At 40.9% G+C, this 18,990-nt stretch overlaps 1 protein-coding gene across 8 annotated transcripts in view; it reads left to right on the top strand.

Moving 5' to 3' along the window:
* nudt18 (nudix (nucleoside diphosphate linked moiety X)-type motif 18) overlaps positions 1-18,670 on the top strand; it is a 32,687-nt gene extending 14,017 nt beyond the window's left edge. For 7 of the 8 annotated variants that reach the window (XM_079688554.1, XM_079688555.1, XM_079688557.1 and 4 more), the window contains 6 exons: positions 1,521-1,693; positions 6,046-6,156; positions 8,325-8,427; positions 9,275-9,398; positions 9,946-10,070; positions 12,899-18,670. In XM_079688554.1, coding sequence (XP_079544680.1) covers positions 1,532-1,693; positions 6,046-6,156; positions 8,325-8,427; positions 9,275-9,398; positions 9,946-10,070; positions 12,899-13,281 — 1,008 coding nt within the window. In that variant the 5' untranslated portion in view covers positions 1,521-1,531 and the 3' untranslated portion in view covers positions 13,282-18,670. Of the gene's footprint in view, positions 1-489; positions 546-1,520; positions 1,694-6,045; positions 6,157-8,324; positions 8,428-9,274; positions 9,399-9,945; positions 10,071-12,898 lie in introns of those variants that run through there. The other variant, XM_079688553.1, reaches the window with a different exon arrangement.
* Positions 18,671-18,990: the final 320 nt, after the last annotated feature.

The raw sequence follows: 18,990 nt of genomic DNA, 5'->3' as shown, positions 1-18,990 counted from the left end.
AACACATTCCAGCACCTGTTTGATCTTCAGCGTGTGGAATACTGACAGATCGAGGATGGGTCTCATTCCACCGGTCTTTTTCGGGATTAGAAAATAACGGGAGTAAAAACCCCTGATTTTACCCCCTTTGAGGAACCCTGGAAATAGCCTCTTTCAACAGGAGTTCCTGCAGTTCTGAATGGAGCGCAAGACTGTTCCTGGGATGACAGGAGTGTTTCCTGTATACCATTGAACAGCGGGGGGGGGGGGGGGGGGGAGAGGCAAACTGCAGGGTGTACCATCTGCTGATCAGCCTGCTCATCCATCTGTCCATCAGACACATGCACTGCCACTCTGAGAAATACTCTGAGAGCGGGCGTACATGCTCGTGATGTGCTGTGTTCGCCATGGTGACGAGCCAAGCCAGGACCCTCGCCGCCGCTGCCCGTGAGGCAAGTCAACCCAAGGTGGGCATGGACCGAAATGGCTGCAAGGGATCCTCCACACGCTGCGTTTCACTCCGGCTCTCATCATGCGGCGCGTACACGCTCAGGGGATGAGTGGAGGTGTGTGCAGTGCTGTCCACACGAGGCGTTATAATGGCGCTTTTTCCCTCTTAAACTCTTAGTTTTGCTTGATTCTGAGAAAGTGTTGCTTTATCTTTATGAAACAAAACTAATCCCATACATTTACAAATCACATATTTACACACAACTTATTTTTATATTCACACAAATATTTATGAGACAAATCTATGTGTGTGTCAATGTGCTTACCAAATTTCAGAGCTGACACGATAATTCGATCAACTGTTTCAGTCATTTCTCAAGTCGAAATATCAAAACAATTTCAGAATTCTCGGACTGAGATGATCTTCTAATGTTTTTCCATGTCATATTAATATATGTGGTATTTAAGCATTAGAAGACATCACGTCTCTGTTAATTTGTGAGGTAATATGTTGGCAGTATCATATTTTATAGACTAAATCATTATTTATTTGGTTAAATAATTATCATTTGTATCAATTACCAACATCCACGCTTCAGATGGTTTTCCCACGATACGCCTGGATTTCTGGAATATCCTGTCTGATTATTTGATCTGACAATCCCCACCCTAGAAAATGCACTGCATCACCATTTGTATCAATATAATATTAAAACAAACTATATATATATATATATATATATATAGCCTATTAAGGATTTTATATGCCCCCCCCCCCTCTCTAACCGACTACACTAACTCACTCTAACTAACGGCAAGCTAAAAAAACAACAATCTGTAAATGATAAACTCTAGCAAATACCAACAAATAAATAAAAAGCAGGCTGTTAGAAATGATTGTGTAATACAACTGTAGTTATCAAAACGTTAGTATTATAAAGTAGTACCAACAACAATGGCATGATTTCTTCTTCTCTGCTGCAAATGTCTTTACTATACTCTGTTAATTCACTGTAGTAAACCCCTTTGAGATCACAATGTCTGCTAAAACTAATGATGTCTGTATTGTGATGTATTTCCTGTGTGTGCAGACCTGAAGGTGATGGAGAAGGAGTGGAGTGAGGTGGAGGAGCAGGTGGAGAGGCTGATGAGCGGTCAGGGGTCAGAGGTCACCGGGTGTGACCTGTGCCCGGAGCAGTGCAAACCGGCCTCTCTGAAGAAAACCGTCACCTACATCGTCTGCGCCGTCATTTTCAACGAGAAGGTAACCTCATCATCAGATTATTTTATAATAATAATAACAATAAAGCTTCATTTATACAGCACATTATACACACCAGGTGCAGCTCCAAGTGCTTTGACAAATTGGCACACAATACAAATTAAAACACAGAACAAGAAATTCACCTCACATCAGACAGTAAGACCTTTTTGAAAACATGCAGCGTAGCAACATGATATAACAGTTTGAGAGACACAAGGAGGTAAAAGGTATGATAATACAAATAAAATACAATACAATAAAACAAGACCCCCTTTGGAAAAATAAAGGAAGACATTAGAAAATAGATACAATAAAATATACACGTGTACCAGTGGCGGCCGGCCCATAGGGGCGCTAGGGGCGCCGCCCCACCTCTTCCCACATACAAAAAAAAATATTAAAAAAAATATAAAATTAAAAAAAATATATTTAAATAAATATATATTTAAAAAATCTATATATTTTATATTTTTAATTTTTAATGAACAAGGTAAATATCATACAATTGGTATCATTAAAATGTATAATCTACAATAAAATATTGTTTAAAATTGTGTTACGATGTCTAAAGTTACTGATAAGTCACATGTTTCCTGCCTGGCCTTGCCCTTGGCATTAGTTTATCATTACGGGGCGCTGCCCCCGAGCCAAACAGCAGCAACCAGCACGTTGCAAAAGTCTCAATAGTAAACTGTGCCGCCGAAACATAATTTCAGCCAATCAGCGGCGTCAAATATTTTGGTCACGAGGGCGCTCACGTTGGCGCCCACGTTGGCGCCCACGTTGCTTACGTGCGTTGACGTGAGTTGTTTTTTAGACTCGTGAGGAACTGGGGTAGTATCTATAGTAACGCAGTGTAGGCGGAGTCGTGACGTCATCTTCAATGAGCTCCCCAGAAAAACAACACAGCCGTTAGCTCTTAGCACTCAGAGCTCACAGCTCTTCATATCTGTTCAGAAACTAGACAAAAGTTAAACAAGTACAAACCACATACTGTCTGTGTCATGGTGAATTCAGTCGCTGGTTTATTTATGTCTGTATAGGCCAGTGGTCGCCAACCAGTCGATCGCGATCGACCGGTCGTGTGGTGTGGGTAGATCGCGGACCGTTAAAAAAAAAAGTAACAAAAGAAAGAAAAATTAAATTAAAATAATAATGTTTGAAAAATACATTTTTAGATGTAAACCTATCATCCACCACCCTGTTAGCAGGTGCCACTTGATTGACGTATATTTGAGACACTTCAATTATATAATACATTAACCGTGCTTTACGTGAACCTCATGACACAAGAGACAACGGCAGGACTGTAATTTCCCGTGTTCACTGAACGCAACAGAGGCAAGACACCACACCAATCAGAGAGTTGCATGGAAATACACGTGTTCTTGTGTCATTCAAGCTCGGCTGTGTGTGTGTGGCAATAGCGCATTTAGTGTGATAGAGGGAGGGAGAGAGGGAGAGAGAGGGACCGGTGCTAGCGGGGACCGAGATGTTAGCATCTGGTTAGCTAGCTGCACTAACTAACTAACGGACATAAGGAGTTGTTTCCACAACAAGCTGGAGGAGAGTCCTCTCCTGTCAGACTGAGGGGCTCAGGTGAGCTAAAGGACTCTCTGAGTGTTTAGAACGGTTTTGTCACAAATTATTCAAAAGATTATTTCCGCGGCACACCTTCATATGATCATTATAGTTATACAAAGAATAAGAGAATAAATGAAAAACAGGTATGAAATAGCCTACTATACAGTATGTCAGTAAAACAAGAATACAGTTTAAAAGGGGAGTGATTTGTAAAATATCCATAAAGAAAAAGAAATCTGTTTACAGTTCTGTTTCATATGGGTGCTCAGAGAGGTATCCATAGATCTCTTCATGTTGCTCTCAAAGTGCACCAGATTGATGCTTTCAACTTCAATATTAAAAAAAATATCTTCCCGGGGGAGCATACCCCCGGACCCCCCTAGAGGAGGTGAGGACCCCCCTAGAGGAGGTGAGGTCCGCCCCCCAATAGCACTTTACCCCTGCCTATATGCCGTGAGCTGATTATGGAGCCTTCATTGTAACAGAAATTCAGATACAATTAGCCTATATAAAAGGCCTCAAATTGGAAGCATTGTCTGGGCCGTCTTTTTCACTCAATTCTGCAATAGGTAGACCTCGCCTTTCACCTAGGCCAGGGGTCTGCAACCTTTTTGACCAAAAGAGCGATTTTGCTCCTTTTTCCCAAACATTTTTTTTTGTCTGGAGCCACAAAACATATTTCTTAGCTTGATAGCTAATAAAGTTGTATTTATTGTTATATCAGACAAAAACTACAGTTTTTTTGCATTTATTAGGCTATTTATTACATTATATAAAACTGTTAACCTCTAATAAGAAACAAAGATCTCCTATAAGGAGAATTAAAAATAATACACAGGCCTACTTTAAAATAAATTAAACACAGCACTTGGGGAGTCCTTTGCACATTTGAAGGAAAAAAAATATTATTAAAATGGGCCCACTTTGAAAAAAATAAAACATATAGCTGCACCCTAAAAATAGTTAAAGGTAGGGTAGGTAAGAATGGAGAGCTCGAGTGCGCTAGAATTTGAAAATACACAACCGGAAAAAATATGCCTCTTCCTTCAGACTTCCTCACAGAGCCCCTCCTCCAACACACACGAACGCGCACATGACCAATGAGGGCACGAGATAAATGTGTGCACAGATGGAAGGATGACAGGCTGACAGGCAGGTAGGCCATCCAGTTATTTTAGCCGGGTCGGCTCAGATGATTGGTCGTGCATTTTACAGCGCTACTGCTTCCAGAGATTAATTTTTGTATGTATTTATTGTCAAAGCATTTAATATATTCATTGCTATCGGGATGTTAAGAGCATTCCATGGAATATAACAAAAATTGTTTTCTGAAATAAATTACATACCCCATTGAATTATGACTGAAGATCGTCAGCTGTCGTCCTCTCCGTGTTGTTCCCGTTGTTTCTCGATACGTAAAGGCCGCAGTGCAGCAACTTTGACAACTTCTCTCTACATATCAAACATACCGGTAAACCAGCATCGTTTGCTGTGAAAGCATATAACTCTGTCCACACAGAATTAAATCCTGTGTTCCTCCGGTACTTTTCTTGGATTTATCCATAGTTAGCTCAACGAGCCGGGGGTCAGGTTATTCACCCGCAGGAAAAGGCGCTCGTGCGGGACCGTAGCAGGATGTGACGCATGTTTTAGTTGACCTAATTAAAACCGTTTTGTTTTTTATTTATGTGTCACAGTATCACCTCAAAATACAAGATACGAAACATTTTCAACCATGCAACAAAATATAAATAGTCCTACAAATACTTTTATTTTATTTCCTTCTTATTTTTTGTCTAAGCTCAAGGGAGCCAGAGCAGAGGGCTTACGCGGGTTGCCGACCCCTGACCTAGGCCGAGGTCGGTGATCTTGGGCTTAAAAAGGTTGATGACCACTGGTATAGGCCGTTGTTGTGAGTGTGGACGGTCGGAGCATTTACAACCTTAGCTTAGCCAAATCTCCATTAGAAAACACGCATTTTAAAAGGTTTTCGCCTGCCGTCTGTCTGCAGACCTGTCAAAGCCATAATTGATGGTTTTTACTATCCGGTATCAGTATGTTGTTACTTCGGCATTATTTTGAAACGTGTATTACAATTAAATCACGGTCAAATATGTTCATCTTGTTGTAGTTGTAGCCCCCTTGACAGCGATTCTCTCTTTAGTTTAGCATACTCAGCCCGACTCAGCCTGGTTGTTCCTGGCCCTAGAACCACGATTTTATGGGGCCATTACATCACCAGAAGTCCCAATTTAAGGGGTCATTTCTCCCAAAAACAATTTTTTTACTCACTATATCAACAGCCCCACCAAAAATATTTTCCACCAGCCGCCACTGACGTGTACATATATTTGAAAAAATATATATTTTATTGTATCTATGTATATATACAGAATAGATATAGATATAAAATAAAACAATAATACACATAGAAACGTAATAATAATTTGAATAAAGGTTAGGATTAAAAGAACAACTTAAAAGGAAATGTTGCTAATAAAACTGTTAAGTAAATAATATAAGTAAAAACCTACAAAATCTATAAAATAAATAAAACAATATAAAAATAAAGGTGTGTGTGTGTGTGTGTGTGTGTGTGTGTGTGTGTGTGTGTGTGTGTGTGTGTGTGTGTGTGTGTGTGTGTGTGTGTGTGTGTGTGTGTGTGTGTGTGTGTGTGTGTGTGTGTGTGTGTGTGTGTGTGTGTGTGTGTGTGTGTGTGTGTGTGTGTGAGACTGTGTGACTGTGTGTACGTGTGTGTCAACCACCAGGAGGAGGTGCTGATGGTGCAGGAGGCGAGGCAGGACTGCTATAAGCAGTGGTACCTGCCTGCAGGGAGGGTGGAGGTGGGGGAGAGCCTGGAGGAGGCCATGAGAAGGGAGGTAAGCATTGTCAAAGCGTGTAATAGAGTGGTGCAGTGATGACGTATTTGTGAAGGCCGATCCGGAAAGTTAGCATTAACTGGATTGTGGAATATTGCAGGAAATAATATCAGTAGCAAACAAACTACACTGAAAAAACTGAAACGTTGACTTTAATTAAATGTTTTATGTCAACACATAACTGTATTGTGTTGGTTGAAAGCAATAATAATAAGTTGAGCCTAATATTTTTATACTAAATATTTGTGCTTGTAACTAACAGTTCTGTGATATCTGTTGACATTATACGTTTAATTAAAGTCCACGTTTCAGTTCTTTTGTGTGTGATAGTTGAAGCAAAAATGCAATCGTCAAAAGTCAAAGGTTCATATAAACAAAATGCTTCAGTCACATGGATGGTATCACCGCTAAGCTAAAGGTGGCTATTATTTGGTGTGTTTGGAGTCTCTTTTAATCACTTGTTAGCAACCGCCGTTTTTATGACACATAGAAGCTTCAGAAATTCCCAGTTGGGTATTTTACTGACTTATGTTATGTCATACAACAAAAGTTAAAAACCATTAGCTGTTTACCACAGACATTATTTCAGCCATCTAACCAAATAAAAATGAAAAACTGACTTGGAGAAAAGGGAACTGGAAGTGCTCAATTGCTAACTGATTTACAGTAACCTCTCTACTCATGTTACTAGTTACTTAAAATAAAAGTAATGTTTTCCTTTATGACATAACTGTCTGTGTAGATTTACTGATTACACTACGTTACTTCCACAAAAAGAACCAAAGAACTATGGCATATGCATTCTAAAGTAAATAATGTTTAATAGCATGTAAATAAAGCACATAAGTGTATTGCATATCATTACAAATTCAGTGGTGTGTGATATTAGAAAGCCTAATAAGGCTGTCCTAAACACATTTCTCCCATATTCATGCATTCACACTCAGTGCTTAGCACTTTGTATTAAAAAGCTCTCTTATATTAATAATAGTCGGATGATAGAAAAACTATTAATTATGTTCTTATACTTTTCTTTAATAAAAGGAAATAATTGAGGAGGATAAGCTATTGAAAGACGAAGAGGAACCCCTTTTTCTAATAGCACTGTAGGAGCCAATTAACACTGTGGGTATAAAGGTAGGAACCTATGTTTGTGGTTAGAGGTTCCGCCGGAAGGCCATACAGTTTTTGACCACACACACACACACACACACACACACACACACACACACACACACACACACACACACACACACACACACACACACACACACACACACACACACACACACACACACACACACACACACACACACACACACACACACACACACACGGAGCACACACACAAACACGGGATTACAAACATTTGCAAAAGGTATTGTGTGAACCGTAATATCGTGTATGATGAATGAGAGAAAGAATAAAGTCAAATGGAAACCAGTGAAAAGGAAATAAATGGACTTTATCAAGTGGACACTTTGTTTCTGACTTTTATTCAGCAGCAAACTTTGTGTGCGTAAATTACGCCAACATAGCGGATCCTCAGAGGCTTAAAGCGTTGGCTTAGCCTCTATAAGCACTGTCCACTGGTGGAAGAGATACAATTTGATGAATGAAAAGATAAAAAGTACTGTACTAATGTGGCGTTTTCTGAAATGCTGTAGTGTTTTCTGAAATGCTGTAGTGTTTTGTGAAATGCTGGAGTGTTTTCTGAAATGTTGTGGCGTTTTCTGAAATGTTGTTGTGTTTTGTGAAATGCTGTGGTGTTTTCTGAAATGCTGTAGTGTTTCCTGAAATGCTGTAGTGTTTTGTGAAATGCTGTTGTATTTTCTGAAATGCTGTTGTGTTCTCTGAAATGCTGTAGTATTTTCTGAAATGCTGTTGTGTTCTCTGAAATGCTGTAGTATTTTCTGAAATGCTGTAGTGTTTTGTGAAATGCTGTGGTGTTTTGTGAAATGCTGTTGTGTTCTCTGAAATGCTGTAGTATTTTCTGAAATGCTGTTGTGTTCTCTGAAATGCTGTGGTGTTTTCTGAAATGCTGTGGTGTTTTCTGAAATGCTTTGGCGTTTTGTGAAATGCTGTGGTGTCTTGCACTTCAGGGCCACCGTACTATACTTCCCTAACACGCTCCCTGTTGCCTGGGATACCGCTCTGTTTGTCTGCAGGTAAAGGAAGAGGCGGGGTTTGACTGCGAACCAATCACCTTGCTGCTGATTCAGGAGCAGGGACCACAGTGGATCCGCTTTAACTTCCTCGCCAAAATCACAGGTATGATGTCACACTCACATGTTAGTCGTTCTGTGCCTTTTAGAATCCTCCTCGACAATATAGAGTGGTGCAGTGACGCGTTCTAAAACCCAGAAGTAAGCTGCGCTTGGGTTCCCTCGACAAAAAGGCGATGGGATTTCTCCATAGGATTTTGGAAAATAGCTCGAAATAAGGTCTGTGGAAAACGAACCTGTTTGATAAATGCACGTTTTGTTCAGCCGGATAATATCCACATGTCTACCCTACTTTTATAATTTTCTAATCATAAATCTAATCGATAGATTTATGATTCGAAAATTATAAAAGCGTTGTGTCTCTGAACCTTAAGAGGCCGTATATGCTTTTTGAGATTTTCCCTTTCCTGTAGTGTCTTATCTAGGTTTTAGTGCATGTAAATGGTCTGCAAAGGCTAAAATCCCTTTGTTCCCTCCAGAGGGAGACTCTCTCCCATACACTCCCCCCCCCTGCCTGGAAACACCTCTATCGGACTCATTTGTTTACTTCCTGAAACTATTGATATCGCTATGTAACGCTGGCGCTTCTATTGGCTAGCACTCCAACAAATTGTAGGGGGAAGGACATCGCTAAGTTGTTCACCAATCATAACAGAGCTGGCCAGCAAACCAATCAGAGCAGACTGGATTCTGGTTTCCGACAGAGGGTGAAAAGAGGTGCTGCAGCACAGGCAGTATGAGGAAAATAAAGAGCTTTTTGAACATTAAAGCATGGAGACATGTCACACAATAGGACTTATTTAAGATTTATTATAGGAATATATTACAGTGTAGATAGCTTAAGGCATTTTTCTTTAGACATGTAACAACTTGTTTGTGTTTCTGTGTGTCAGGTGGGAGTCTAAAGACTATTTTAGAATCAGATCAGGAGTCTCTTCAGGCCGGCTGGTGGGACAGAAAGGCTGTCCTCCCTCTGAGAGGACGAGACATCATCCGCATCATCGACTGCGGGCTCAAGTACAACATTAAACTCTTAGTCTCTTTGCTAAGATAAGCTAAAGATGTCCTAAACACATTACGATTAAACTCAGATATATCTTTAGAGAAGACTCAGCCTCTCACCGTCCTTTTCTACAAAACTTACACATTTTTACAATATGTCCTACAAAACATATAAGGAATTTTTTTAATTAAAATTACAGCATGCATACTATTTTTGATATCTTTTGTGGTTTTTGATTTAGTATCAGTTTTGTTTTGATAAAGCTTTTTAAGTAAATGAATGGGGGGAAATCCACCCTGCATCAAAACAGTTTCCAGTAACAAAAATAGACAAAAATGTATCAAATTACAGGAAGTTGGTTAAAATAAGACAACTTAATAAACTGTTGGTGGAAAAAATATATGTAAATAAAAAATATATATTCAAAAAGAAATCATCATAATTTGAAATCAAGTTATTATTCTTGACGATAGATGGAAAAAATGGGTGAGGTATACAAGACAAGACATTACCATGATTCTCCAGTTAGATATGACAAATTGCCTGCTGTGCTGCTTTCAGGTACTGTCAGGAACACTGGCATCCTGTCACACTACCGTTAGACCTGAGCTGCCGTCACGTTGTGCAGAAACTCATCCTGGTTTTCACCAACGCTGCGGACAAGATCTGGCTCCTGCTGATCAAAGGTACCTGGCTGCTGATCAGAAACTAACTCACTTCAGATGTTTTATTGATTTGCTCCTGAAAAGTCAAAAAGTATTTCACTTAAATATTTTTCGGCTTAGAAAAACTAAATAAAATTGTTGTAATCTCAATGAATATGTTAGTTTTCCCATCAAGAAGTTTCCTACTACAAGGATTTGTCCTTTGTTTGTTACTCTACCTTCCTGTAGTTCTTCATTAAAGCTTTATCTGCCATTCATATTTATATAATAACAAATCTGTCACTTCCCATTTCACTTGCTTCAGATAAATAACAGATACAATACAAAACCACACATAGGGGCATTATAATTGAGTATTTGCATTAACACTTTACAAACTGTTTCCCAAATCAAAGTTATTTCAGAAGTTTGCAGTTATCTTCATTAAATGATCCAATAGTGATGACACGGGGAGAAAAGATTCAGAGAATACAGATTGTCTCATTTAGTTAATCAGGTTCCCTACAGAGTGGTGCAGTGATGACGTATTTTTATAGGCCGACCCATAAATTAAGTGAGAATTGTTCAGTAAGTGATCCCTTGACCAAAAGCCAATGGAAAACCAGATCTTTGACAAACCCATGTTTATGATAATAACATGTTTTTTATGGCAGTATAATCTCCACATATAAACAACACTTTATTATTTCTGAAGCGTAAATGCAATCACCAGACGTAAAAAGCTAACATTAGACTATGAAGGAATTACATCACGGTCACATGACTTCATGTCACCAGCGCTAAGCTAAAGGCAGCTCATATTCAGCATGATTATGTTTAGTAGTCCGGTTAAGCATTTTTAGCCATTTTTATGACACATAGAAGATTCAAACATTCTTCAGTGGGGTATTTACTAACAGGCATCTAACCAAAATCACATACATCAAATTGTGACAGAAAGACGAGCAAACAGGAAGTTCCAAAATGCAAACTAATTTCCGAGTTATAGGACTAATTCCTGCACCACTACTAAATGTCAGTGGCGTTTTCTCCTGGAGGCCAAGGGAAGCCAGGCTTCCCCTGTTTTTCCGGATTGTAGTTATAATTTTAATAAATAAATAAAAACATTTCGTTTAGTTTCGGAAATTCTTTGTTGTGTGTTGCTGCCGGCCCGTCTCTCCCCCATTCTCATTGAGTATTTTACAAAGAGTGAAACAGCGCCCCTCTAGATGTTATGGTGAAACAGTAGATTGCACTCTCTGTTGCGAGAGGAGGCCAGCCGAAATGTGCTTTCCTTGGTGAAAAAAAGTGGAGGGATTGACCAATCAGATGAGGCTCACGTCATGCCCCTGCCAACCTGTGATTGGTCAGGGCCATGACAAGGGAAGCCAGAGGCGGCTGGCTTCCCTTGCCTCACAATCCATTCAAATCGCATCAATTTAGTGGTGCAGTGACGCGTCCCAAAAAGCGGAAGTAAGCTGCGCTCGGTTTCCCTCGACAAAATAGCAATGGGATTTCTCCATAGGATTTTGGAAAATAGCTCGAAAAAAGGTCAGTGGAAAACGAAGTTTGTGAATGAATGCTTATTAGAGTTTCGGCTGGAGAGTGCGTGCGGACCTGTCGGTCAGAGAACAGACGTGTGTAAGCAGAGGCACGGGAAGGTATTTTGAGTGGGGGTGCTGAGGTGCTGGACTCCAGTGAACACTATTACGGGCACTATAGAGCACGCACAAAAAAACTCCCCACACGCAAACACACAGTAAACCCGCGACTGTTACAATGAATGCTCGATAATCAGCTCACGGCATATAGGCAGGGGGAAAGTGCTATTTTTTACGAGTGGGGAGCAGACCTCACCTCCTCTAGGGGGGTCCGGGGGATGCTCCCCCGGGAAGATTTTTTTTAAATATTGAAGTTAAAAGCATCAATCTGGTGCACTTTGAGAGCAACATTAAGAGATCTATGGATACATCTCTCAACACCCAGATGAAACACAACTGTAAGCAGATGTTCTTTTTCTTTATGGATATTTTACAAATCACTCCCCTTTCAAACTGTATTCTTGTTTTACTGCCTTATAGTATTTCATAACTGTTTTTCCTTTATTCTCTTATTTTTTTTATAACTATAATGATCATATGAAGGTGTGCCGCGGAAATAATCTTTTGAATAATAATTGTTTAAGGAAAAAGCTGCATATTTTAAAATGTAAAATAGTCCATGCACAAATGGAAACTTCGTCACACTGTTAATGTTACATTCACATTTTAAAAATTTGGATTTTGATATTGTTCACTGAACATCAGAGTATGACTTTCAATGTTAAAACCTTTTTTATATGGTCGTGAATATGAAAAATCGAATTCGATTGCATGTATTATTTTCAATTTAATTCAGATTACATCAACATATGTGAGAAATTAATTGATATTGTTGAAATAGATGTTGATACTAAATGAGACACAAACCTCCTCCATGTGTCTCTGTTTGTATTATCTGAATCTCCATGAACTAACTAGGAATGGGAATGATTAATCGAATATTCAATTTTTTTATGGGAGGGGTGCCTAAATTGATTACACGTTATCAAATGGATTAATTAAATGTATATGAAAGTGCCATTTTAAATATCTTCAGAAAAATATCAAAGAAAAAAAAAATGTGTAACGTTCCACTCTAACGGAGAGTCCAACACAACAAACGAAAATGTATTTATTATTAAAACCTTTTTTTTTTTTTTTACATAAAAAAATAAAAAGTATAGGATTCGTAAATTCGGTTAACCGTTTTTTTGGGGGTCGAATATTCGAATATTAATTTGCTTTCAAATTCCAATCCCTATAACTAACCCACCCCCCCTTCTCTCTCAGCTCCCGGGCTCCACCTCCCCTCGGCTGCTGCAGTGAAGACCCACGCTGTGACGTGGGCGGCCAACATGGTGGTGCAGGAGGCGCTGCCGACGGCGTACTACGACCATGACGTCAACACTCTGGGCGTCTTTAGCCTGCAGCACAGTGGCCGGCAGCAGGGCAGGACGGACGGCGTGTGCTTCAACACGCTGGTGGCGCTGGTGCCCGACCGCGTCCAACGCAACCAGGACGGAGAGAAGGTGGAGTCAACGGGGATGCTGCAGCCTCCACCCGTAGAAAACCCTCGATACCTCTGGCATGAAGTCCACAAACAGACACTGAGAGAGAAACTGCTGGAAAAGATCAAAAACACCTCCATCTTACCTCTCCACAGCATGTACTGAGCACGTTATATCCAGAGGTGTAAAGTAACTAAGTAAATGTATTCAAGTACTTAAGAACAATTTTGAGATACTTGTGCTTTACTTCAGTATTTCAATGTTAGGCTACTTTGTACTTCTACTCCACTACAATTCAGAGGTAAAAGGTGCACTTTTATTCCACTACATTTAGTTAATACCTCTAGTTACTTTTCAGATGTGGATGAATGATGTGAAATATAATCAAGTGTTAAATCAGACTTTAGTTCCATCTGGAGTAAATTAACAAGCTACCCTGCAGTATACAAAGTCATTCAAATTAGCTGCTCCTTTACCAGCTTTGAGAACACTTTAATGATCAATAATTATAACACATATCATATGTATTATTCTGAAATGGACCAATCTGCACAATGACTACTTTTACTGTTGGTACTTTAACTATATTTTGATGCGAGTAGTTATGTACTTTTACATGAGTATGTAACAATGCAGGACTTTTACTTACGTAGCAGAGTATTCCTACACTCTACTTCTACTTTCACTCAAGTACAAGATCTGAGTACTTCTCTCACCTCTGGTTATATCTTATCACTGTATCATTCACTCAGACCCCTTTTCCACTGAGATTAATTCTGTTCTAGTTCCTTGCTGGTTCCACTGTTGGTTCATCTTGCGAACCACTTAAGGATCAGTTTTCTTTTCCACGACTAAAGGAGGAGCCACGTCATGATGTCCCTCACTCTGACTATGTTAGTGAGGTAATTAAATGTATGATGTCAACACATTTCACATAACTGTAGTAGGTTAGAGCAATAATATTAAGTTATCCTAATATTTTATTTTATATAATATTTTATTTATTTAAACTTAATATTATTGCTTTCCTAACCTAATACTGCTAAGTGAAATTTGTTGACATAATACATTTACTTTGAGTCAAAGTTTCAGTGTTTTAGTGTTCAAAGCCAGGTTTACCATTCTAGACCAGGGCAAGGCATATCACCAGGGCTTTATTGCCGGTTCAAGGCACCCGACTGCTTTCACGATCCCGTGGGATCTATATGAATGGGTCAGAATGCCCTTTGGCTTGTCAAACGCACCAGCAGCCTTTCAAAGAAGCATGGAGGAAATGCTCGAGGAGCTCAGGGATGAGTGTTGCATCCCTTATCTAGACGATGTCCTCTGCTTCTCTAAGTCTTTTGAAGAACATGTTGAGGTGCTGCGACGTGTATTGAAAGCTCTGCAGCGTCATGGGGTAAAGTTGAGACCAGAAAAGTGCGAGTTATTTCGCAAGGAAGTAAGATATGTTGGACGGCTTGTGTCTGCAGATGGGGTAAGAGTGGATCCGAAAGACGTCGAGGCTGTGCAAGCACTGAAAGAGAAAACTCCACAGACTGTAGGTGATGTCAGGAGGCTGCTGGGTTTTCTGAGCTATTACCGAACATATGTGCAGGATTTCTCACGAATAGCCAGACCACTATACACGCTGCTCCAGATCAAGTTTGACTCACCTCAAACCAAGCCGACCAAGGGTAAAACAAAGTAGAGTGGAACAGAGAGCACCAGCAGATCCTTGAACATCTCATTCACATCCTAACCAACCCACCAGTGTTGGCGTATCCAGACTTCGAAAGTCCTTTCACAGTCCACACAGATGCCTTTCAACTAGGTCTTGGAGCTGTTCTTTACCAGAACCAGAATGGAAAGATGAGAGTGATTGGCTATGGGTCCCGCACACTAACACCAGCCGAACAGAGTTACCATCTCCACAGTGGGAAGCTCGAGTTCCTGGCCTTGAAATGGGCTGTATATGATAAGTTTAGAGACTACCTGTTTTATGCCCCACATTTCATTGTCTATACTGACTACAATCCTTTGACTTACATGATGAGCACTGCTAAGCTCAATGCAGTGGGTCATCGCTGGGTAGGGCAGCTTGCAGACTTCCACTTTGAAATAAGGTACAAGCCAGGCAGACTCAACATTGACGCAGACACTCTCTCGTTGCCCCCTTGACATAAACACCTACATGAGGCAGTGTTCAGAGAAACTGTCAGAAGAAGCAGTTTGTGCCACCTGGGAAGGTAGCAGGACAGCCCAACAAGGAGAAGTTGCATGGGTGGCAGCACGGAACATCTCATCTCAACAACAAACACACACAGAACCTTTTCCAGTAATCGACCACAATGAACTGGTAAGCGAGCAACGGAAAGATCCTGCCATTGGGAAAATATTGCAGTTAAAAGAGAACAACACAGAAATGACTGAAGAAATACGCGGGACTTTGGAAAAATCGACCAGGGAAATCTCAAGAGAGTGGAGCAGGCTGTACTTGGAAAATGGCCTCCTGTATAGGAAGACGCTTGGTCGCAAACAGCTAGTCTTGCCGACTACCTATAGGCAGACAGCCCTCACTCACCTGCACGACAATATGGGACATGTTGGTATAGAGAGAGTCTTGAGCCTTGCAAGAGAAATATTTTATTGGCCTTTTATGAAAAGAGATATTGAAGAGTACATAACCAATAAATGTCATTGTATAAAGCAGAACAAGCCAGCTTTACATGACAGAGCGCCCATGGGGGTTCTAACATCAAGCTCACCATTGAACTTGTCTGTATTGACTTTCTCCACCTTGAGACCAGCCGTGGAGGGTACAAGTACATTCTGGTGGTTGTTGACCACTTCACCAGGTTTGCCGAAGCATACCCCACAAGAAACAAGGCAGGCAAGACGGCTGCTGACAAAATATTCAATGACTTTGTCCCTCGGTTTGGATATCCAGCTAAACTCCACCATGATCAGGGAAGGGAGTTTGAAAATGAGCTTCTCAGAGCCCTCAGACAGTTCTCCGGTGTGAGCCATTCCAGGACCTCCCCATACCACCCGCAAGGAAACCCTGCTGAGAGGTTTAATCGAACCCTGTCGCAAATGCTCCGAACACTGGGCGAGAACGAGAGAGAGAGCTGGAAAGATCACCTGCATCATGTCGTTCATGCATACAACTGTACCAAGCACGAATCGACGGGTTACTCCCCACACTATCTGTTGTATGGTTGTCACCCACAACTTCCTGTTGACCTACTTTTCGGGTTGGTAGCAGAAGAAAAACCAAGCACAGCCAGAAGTTACGCAGAACAATGGGCAGAGAAAATGATCGAAGCATATAAGATAGCTAGCACCAACAGTCAGAAGTCGAGTGCTAAAGGCAAAAATGATGACAGAAAAAACAGAGGTGTGACTCTTCCGCCAGGAGATAGGGTCCTTGTCCGTAATCTCGCTGAACGAGGAGGTCCCTGCAAGTTAAAGCCTTATTGGGAAAAGACAATCTACGTCATCAGAGAACAGCTTGGTGATAACCACGTCTATAAGGTGAGCCCAGAAACAGGGGGAGGTCGCATCCGCACTCTCCACAGAAACGTGTTGCTCCAAGTAAACGACTTACCTGTAGAGCCAGTTGTCACAAACGCACCAGCCAAACCACAAAAGAGAAACGTCAAGACAACAAGACCATCAAACACGATTGAACAAAGACATGATGGTGACACAAGTGAATCAGATGAAGATGAAGCTCCACGGTATTGGCTACGTATGCCAAAGAAATGAACAAGCCAGGTATTACGTTCCCTTCTGAGCTAGGGGAATCAGAGGGAAGCAACAAACCAGATTGGAATTGGTATAATTATAAGCGGTTTATTTTTAAACAGCTGGTAAACAAAATGGCAGGCAAGCAGCCTGAAACAAACAAATTGCCACAAACACCGGTTTACATAACAAACAAAAGAGGCCACAAGGGCGCAAGTTTAAATAGGCAACCAAACTAAGAGAGGACTCTAAAAAGGGAGCCTGTGTACATACAAAGAAAATAGGTAATAATAATAATAACGAAAACCCTCACTATCAAAGTGGTACAATCTAACTAAGGGAAGCTGTAAGGGAACACATCTGAGGTAACTATTACACAAAACTAACCCCACACGAGTTAACCCCTGTTAACAGAATCTATCACAATCACTAAGACCACACAAGTTAAGCACAGAATGACGCACAAATAGCGAGAGGCGTCTGTTCCTCAACAGAGCCTCCAGAGTGATGACAGTCCGCGGCCTTTGTACTCCTCCCCAGCAGGTGTGCGCCGGCTGTGCGCCGGCTGTGCGCCGGCTGTGCGCTGCGATTGGCTGTCGTCGATCCAATCACCCTCTTCAGAGGCGGACCAGGAGATGACAGCCAATGACGTCAGGGCAACCACACAGCTCATTTACATATCACACACACACACGCACACAGCTGCAAACACTCACAGGCAGATTAATGAACAGACAGAAACAGCAGCCGTAACACCAGGCCTCATCTAAGGGTTAACTGTGGGACACAAACCCCGCCTGAGCGGATAGAAGTTTGTGTTGAGGAAACAGCTCCTGTTGAGCCTGAATCTGAAAGTGTTACTGAGGAAGAACAAGAGAGACAAGATGAACAAGTGCTAAGCGCTGGTGAGCCTCAACCTTACAATGAGCAAGGTCTGTGTCAGTCCGATGACCAAGAAAGAGATGTCCAAGAGACTCAGCCTGCACTAAGAAGATCTACCAGAGACTGACGCCCTGGCCAGATGTTCTCAAACACATCCCTAGGTCAACCGACCTACCAGCCACGTGTCATGATAAATACCATAGGGACACAGCCCACAGTCTACACTCACCAGTATCCACAGTCACCAATTTCAACACGCACCCATCATTCCTCCCACATACCTACCATACACATATTCTATTTACCAAAGGTGGGAGCAAGTCATTGTTTTGCAAGTCTGAGTCAAGTCTCAAGTCTTTGCGCTCAAGTCCAAGTCAAGTCTCAAGTCTTTGCGCACAAGTCCAAGTCAAGTCTCAAGTCATGATGTGCTTTTCAACAAATGTAATGACACTGATCAACAGGATAATACTTAATAATCAAACTGCTCTTTATTAGTCACATTAATAATTTAATAATCAATTTTCTCTCTGCTGGTAAAGTAACGTGTTTTTTTCTAATTTAAGAGGGATCAGTAAGGTAAGGCTACCGTGACGGTTTGATTCAGAAGGAGTTTAATTTATAAGATCCCTGATGTTAAGGTGACCAGAATGTTTATTTCCACAGTGTACAACATGTTATAAGGGACCCACAATCTATATTTATGCAAGGGATAATGTGCAGCGAGGCGGTCTTTATGGGGAAAAGAACACCTGAATCTAGATCCCTCTGCAGGTGGTACTTTAAGTATATTTTGATGCTAATACTTTTGTACTTTTACTTGTAACATTTTGAATGCAGGACTTTTTACTGTAACCGAGTATTCCGGTACTTTTACTTTTTTAAGTACAAGATCTGAACTTCTCCCACCTCTGACAATAAATCCTGAGTGGTTACCAAAACAAAACCCTGCTCTGAAGGTTATTTTCATTTTACAAATCCTGCACTCAGCTTTGCTTTCTCCAATATCATTGAAATGCAGCCAGATGCTGCTTCTTTTTTAGGTTTTTGCTAATTTCTTGACTTTTTCCGACGCGCTTGCATTTAAATCCGGCTCCCCGTCTCCCCTTCGCTAACATCTATGCTATGCTAACATCACCCATTTTATACCAGACACTTTAATAACAGCGTTGTGATGCCATACAGCGTCAATTCAGACTGACACACATACTTAAGGGGAATTGGGGATATGTATCAGCTGCTTGTGTGACAGTCAGACAGTGAATA

Source organism: Notothenia rossii, assembly GCF_949606895.1.
Source record: "Notothenia rossii genome assembly, chromosome: 6".
NCBI lineage: Eukaryota > Metazoa > Chordata > Actinopteri > Perciformes > Nototheniidae > Notothenia > Notothenia rossii.
Note: the sequence above shows the minus strand (reverse complement) of the source record. Positions and strands in the feature narration are given on the sequence as shown.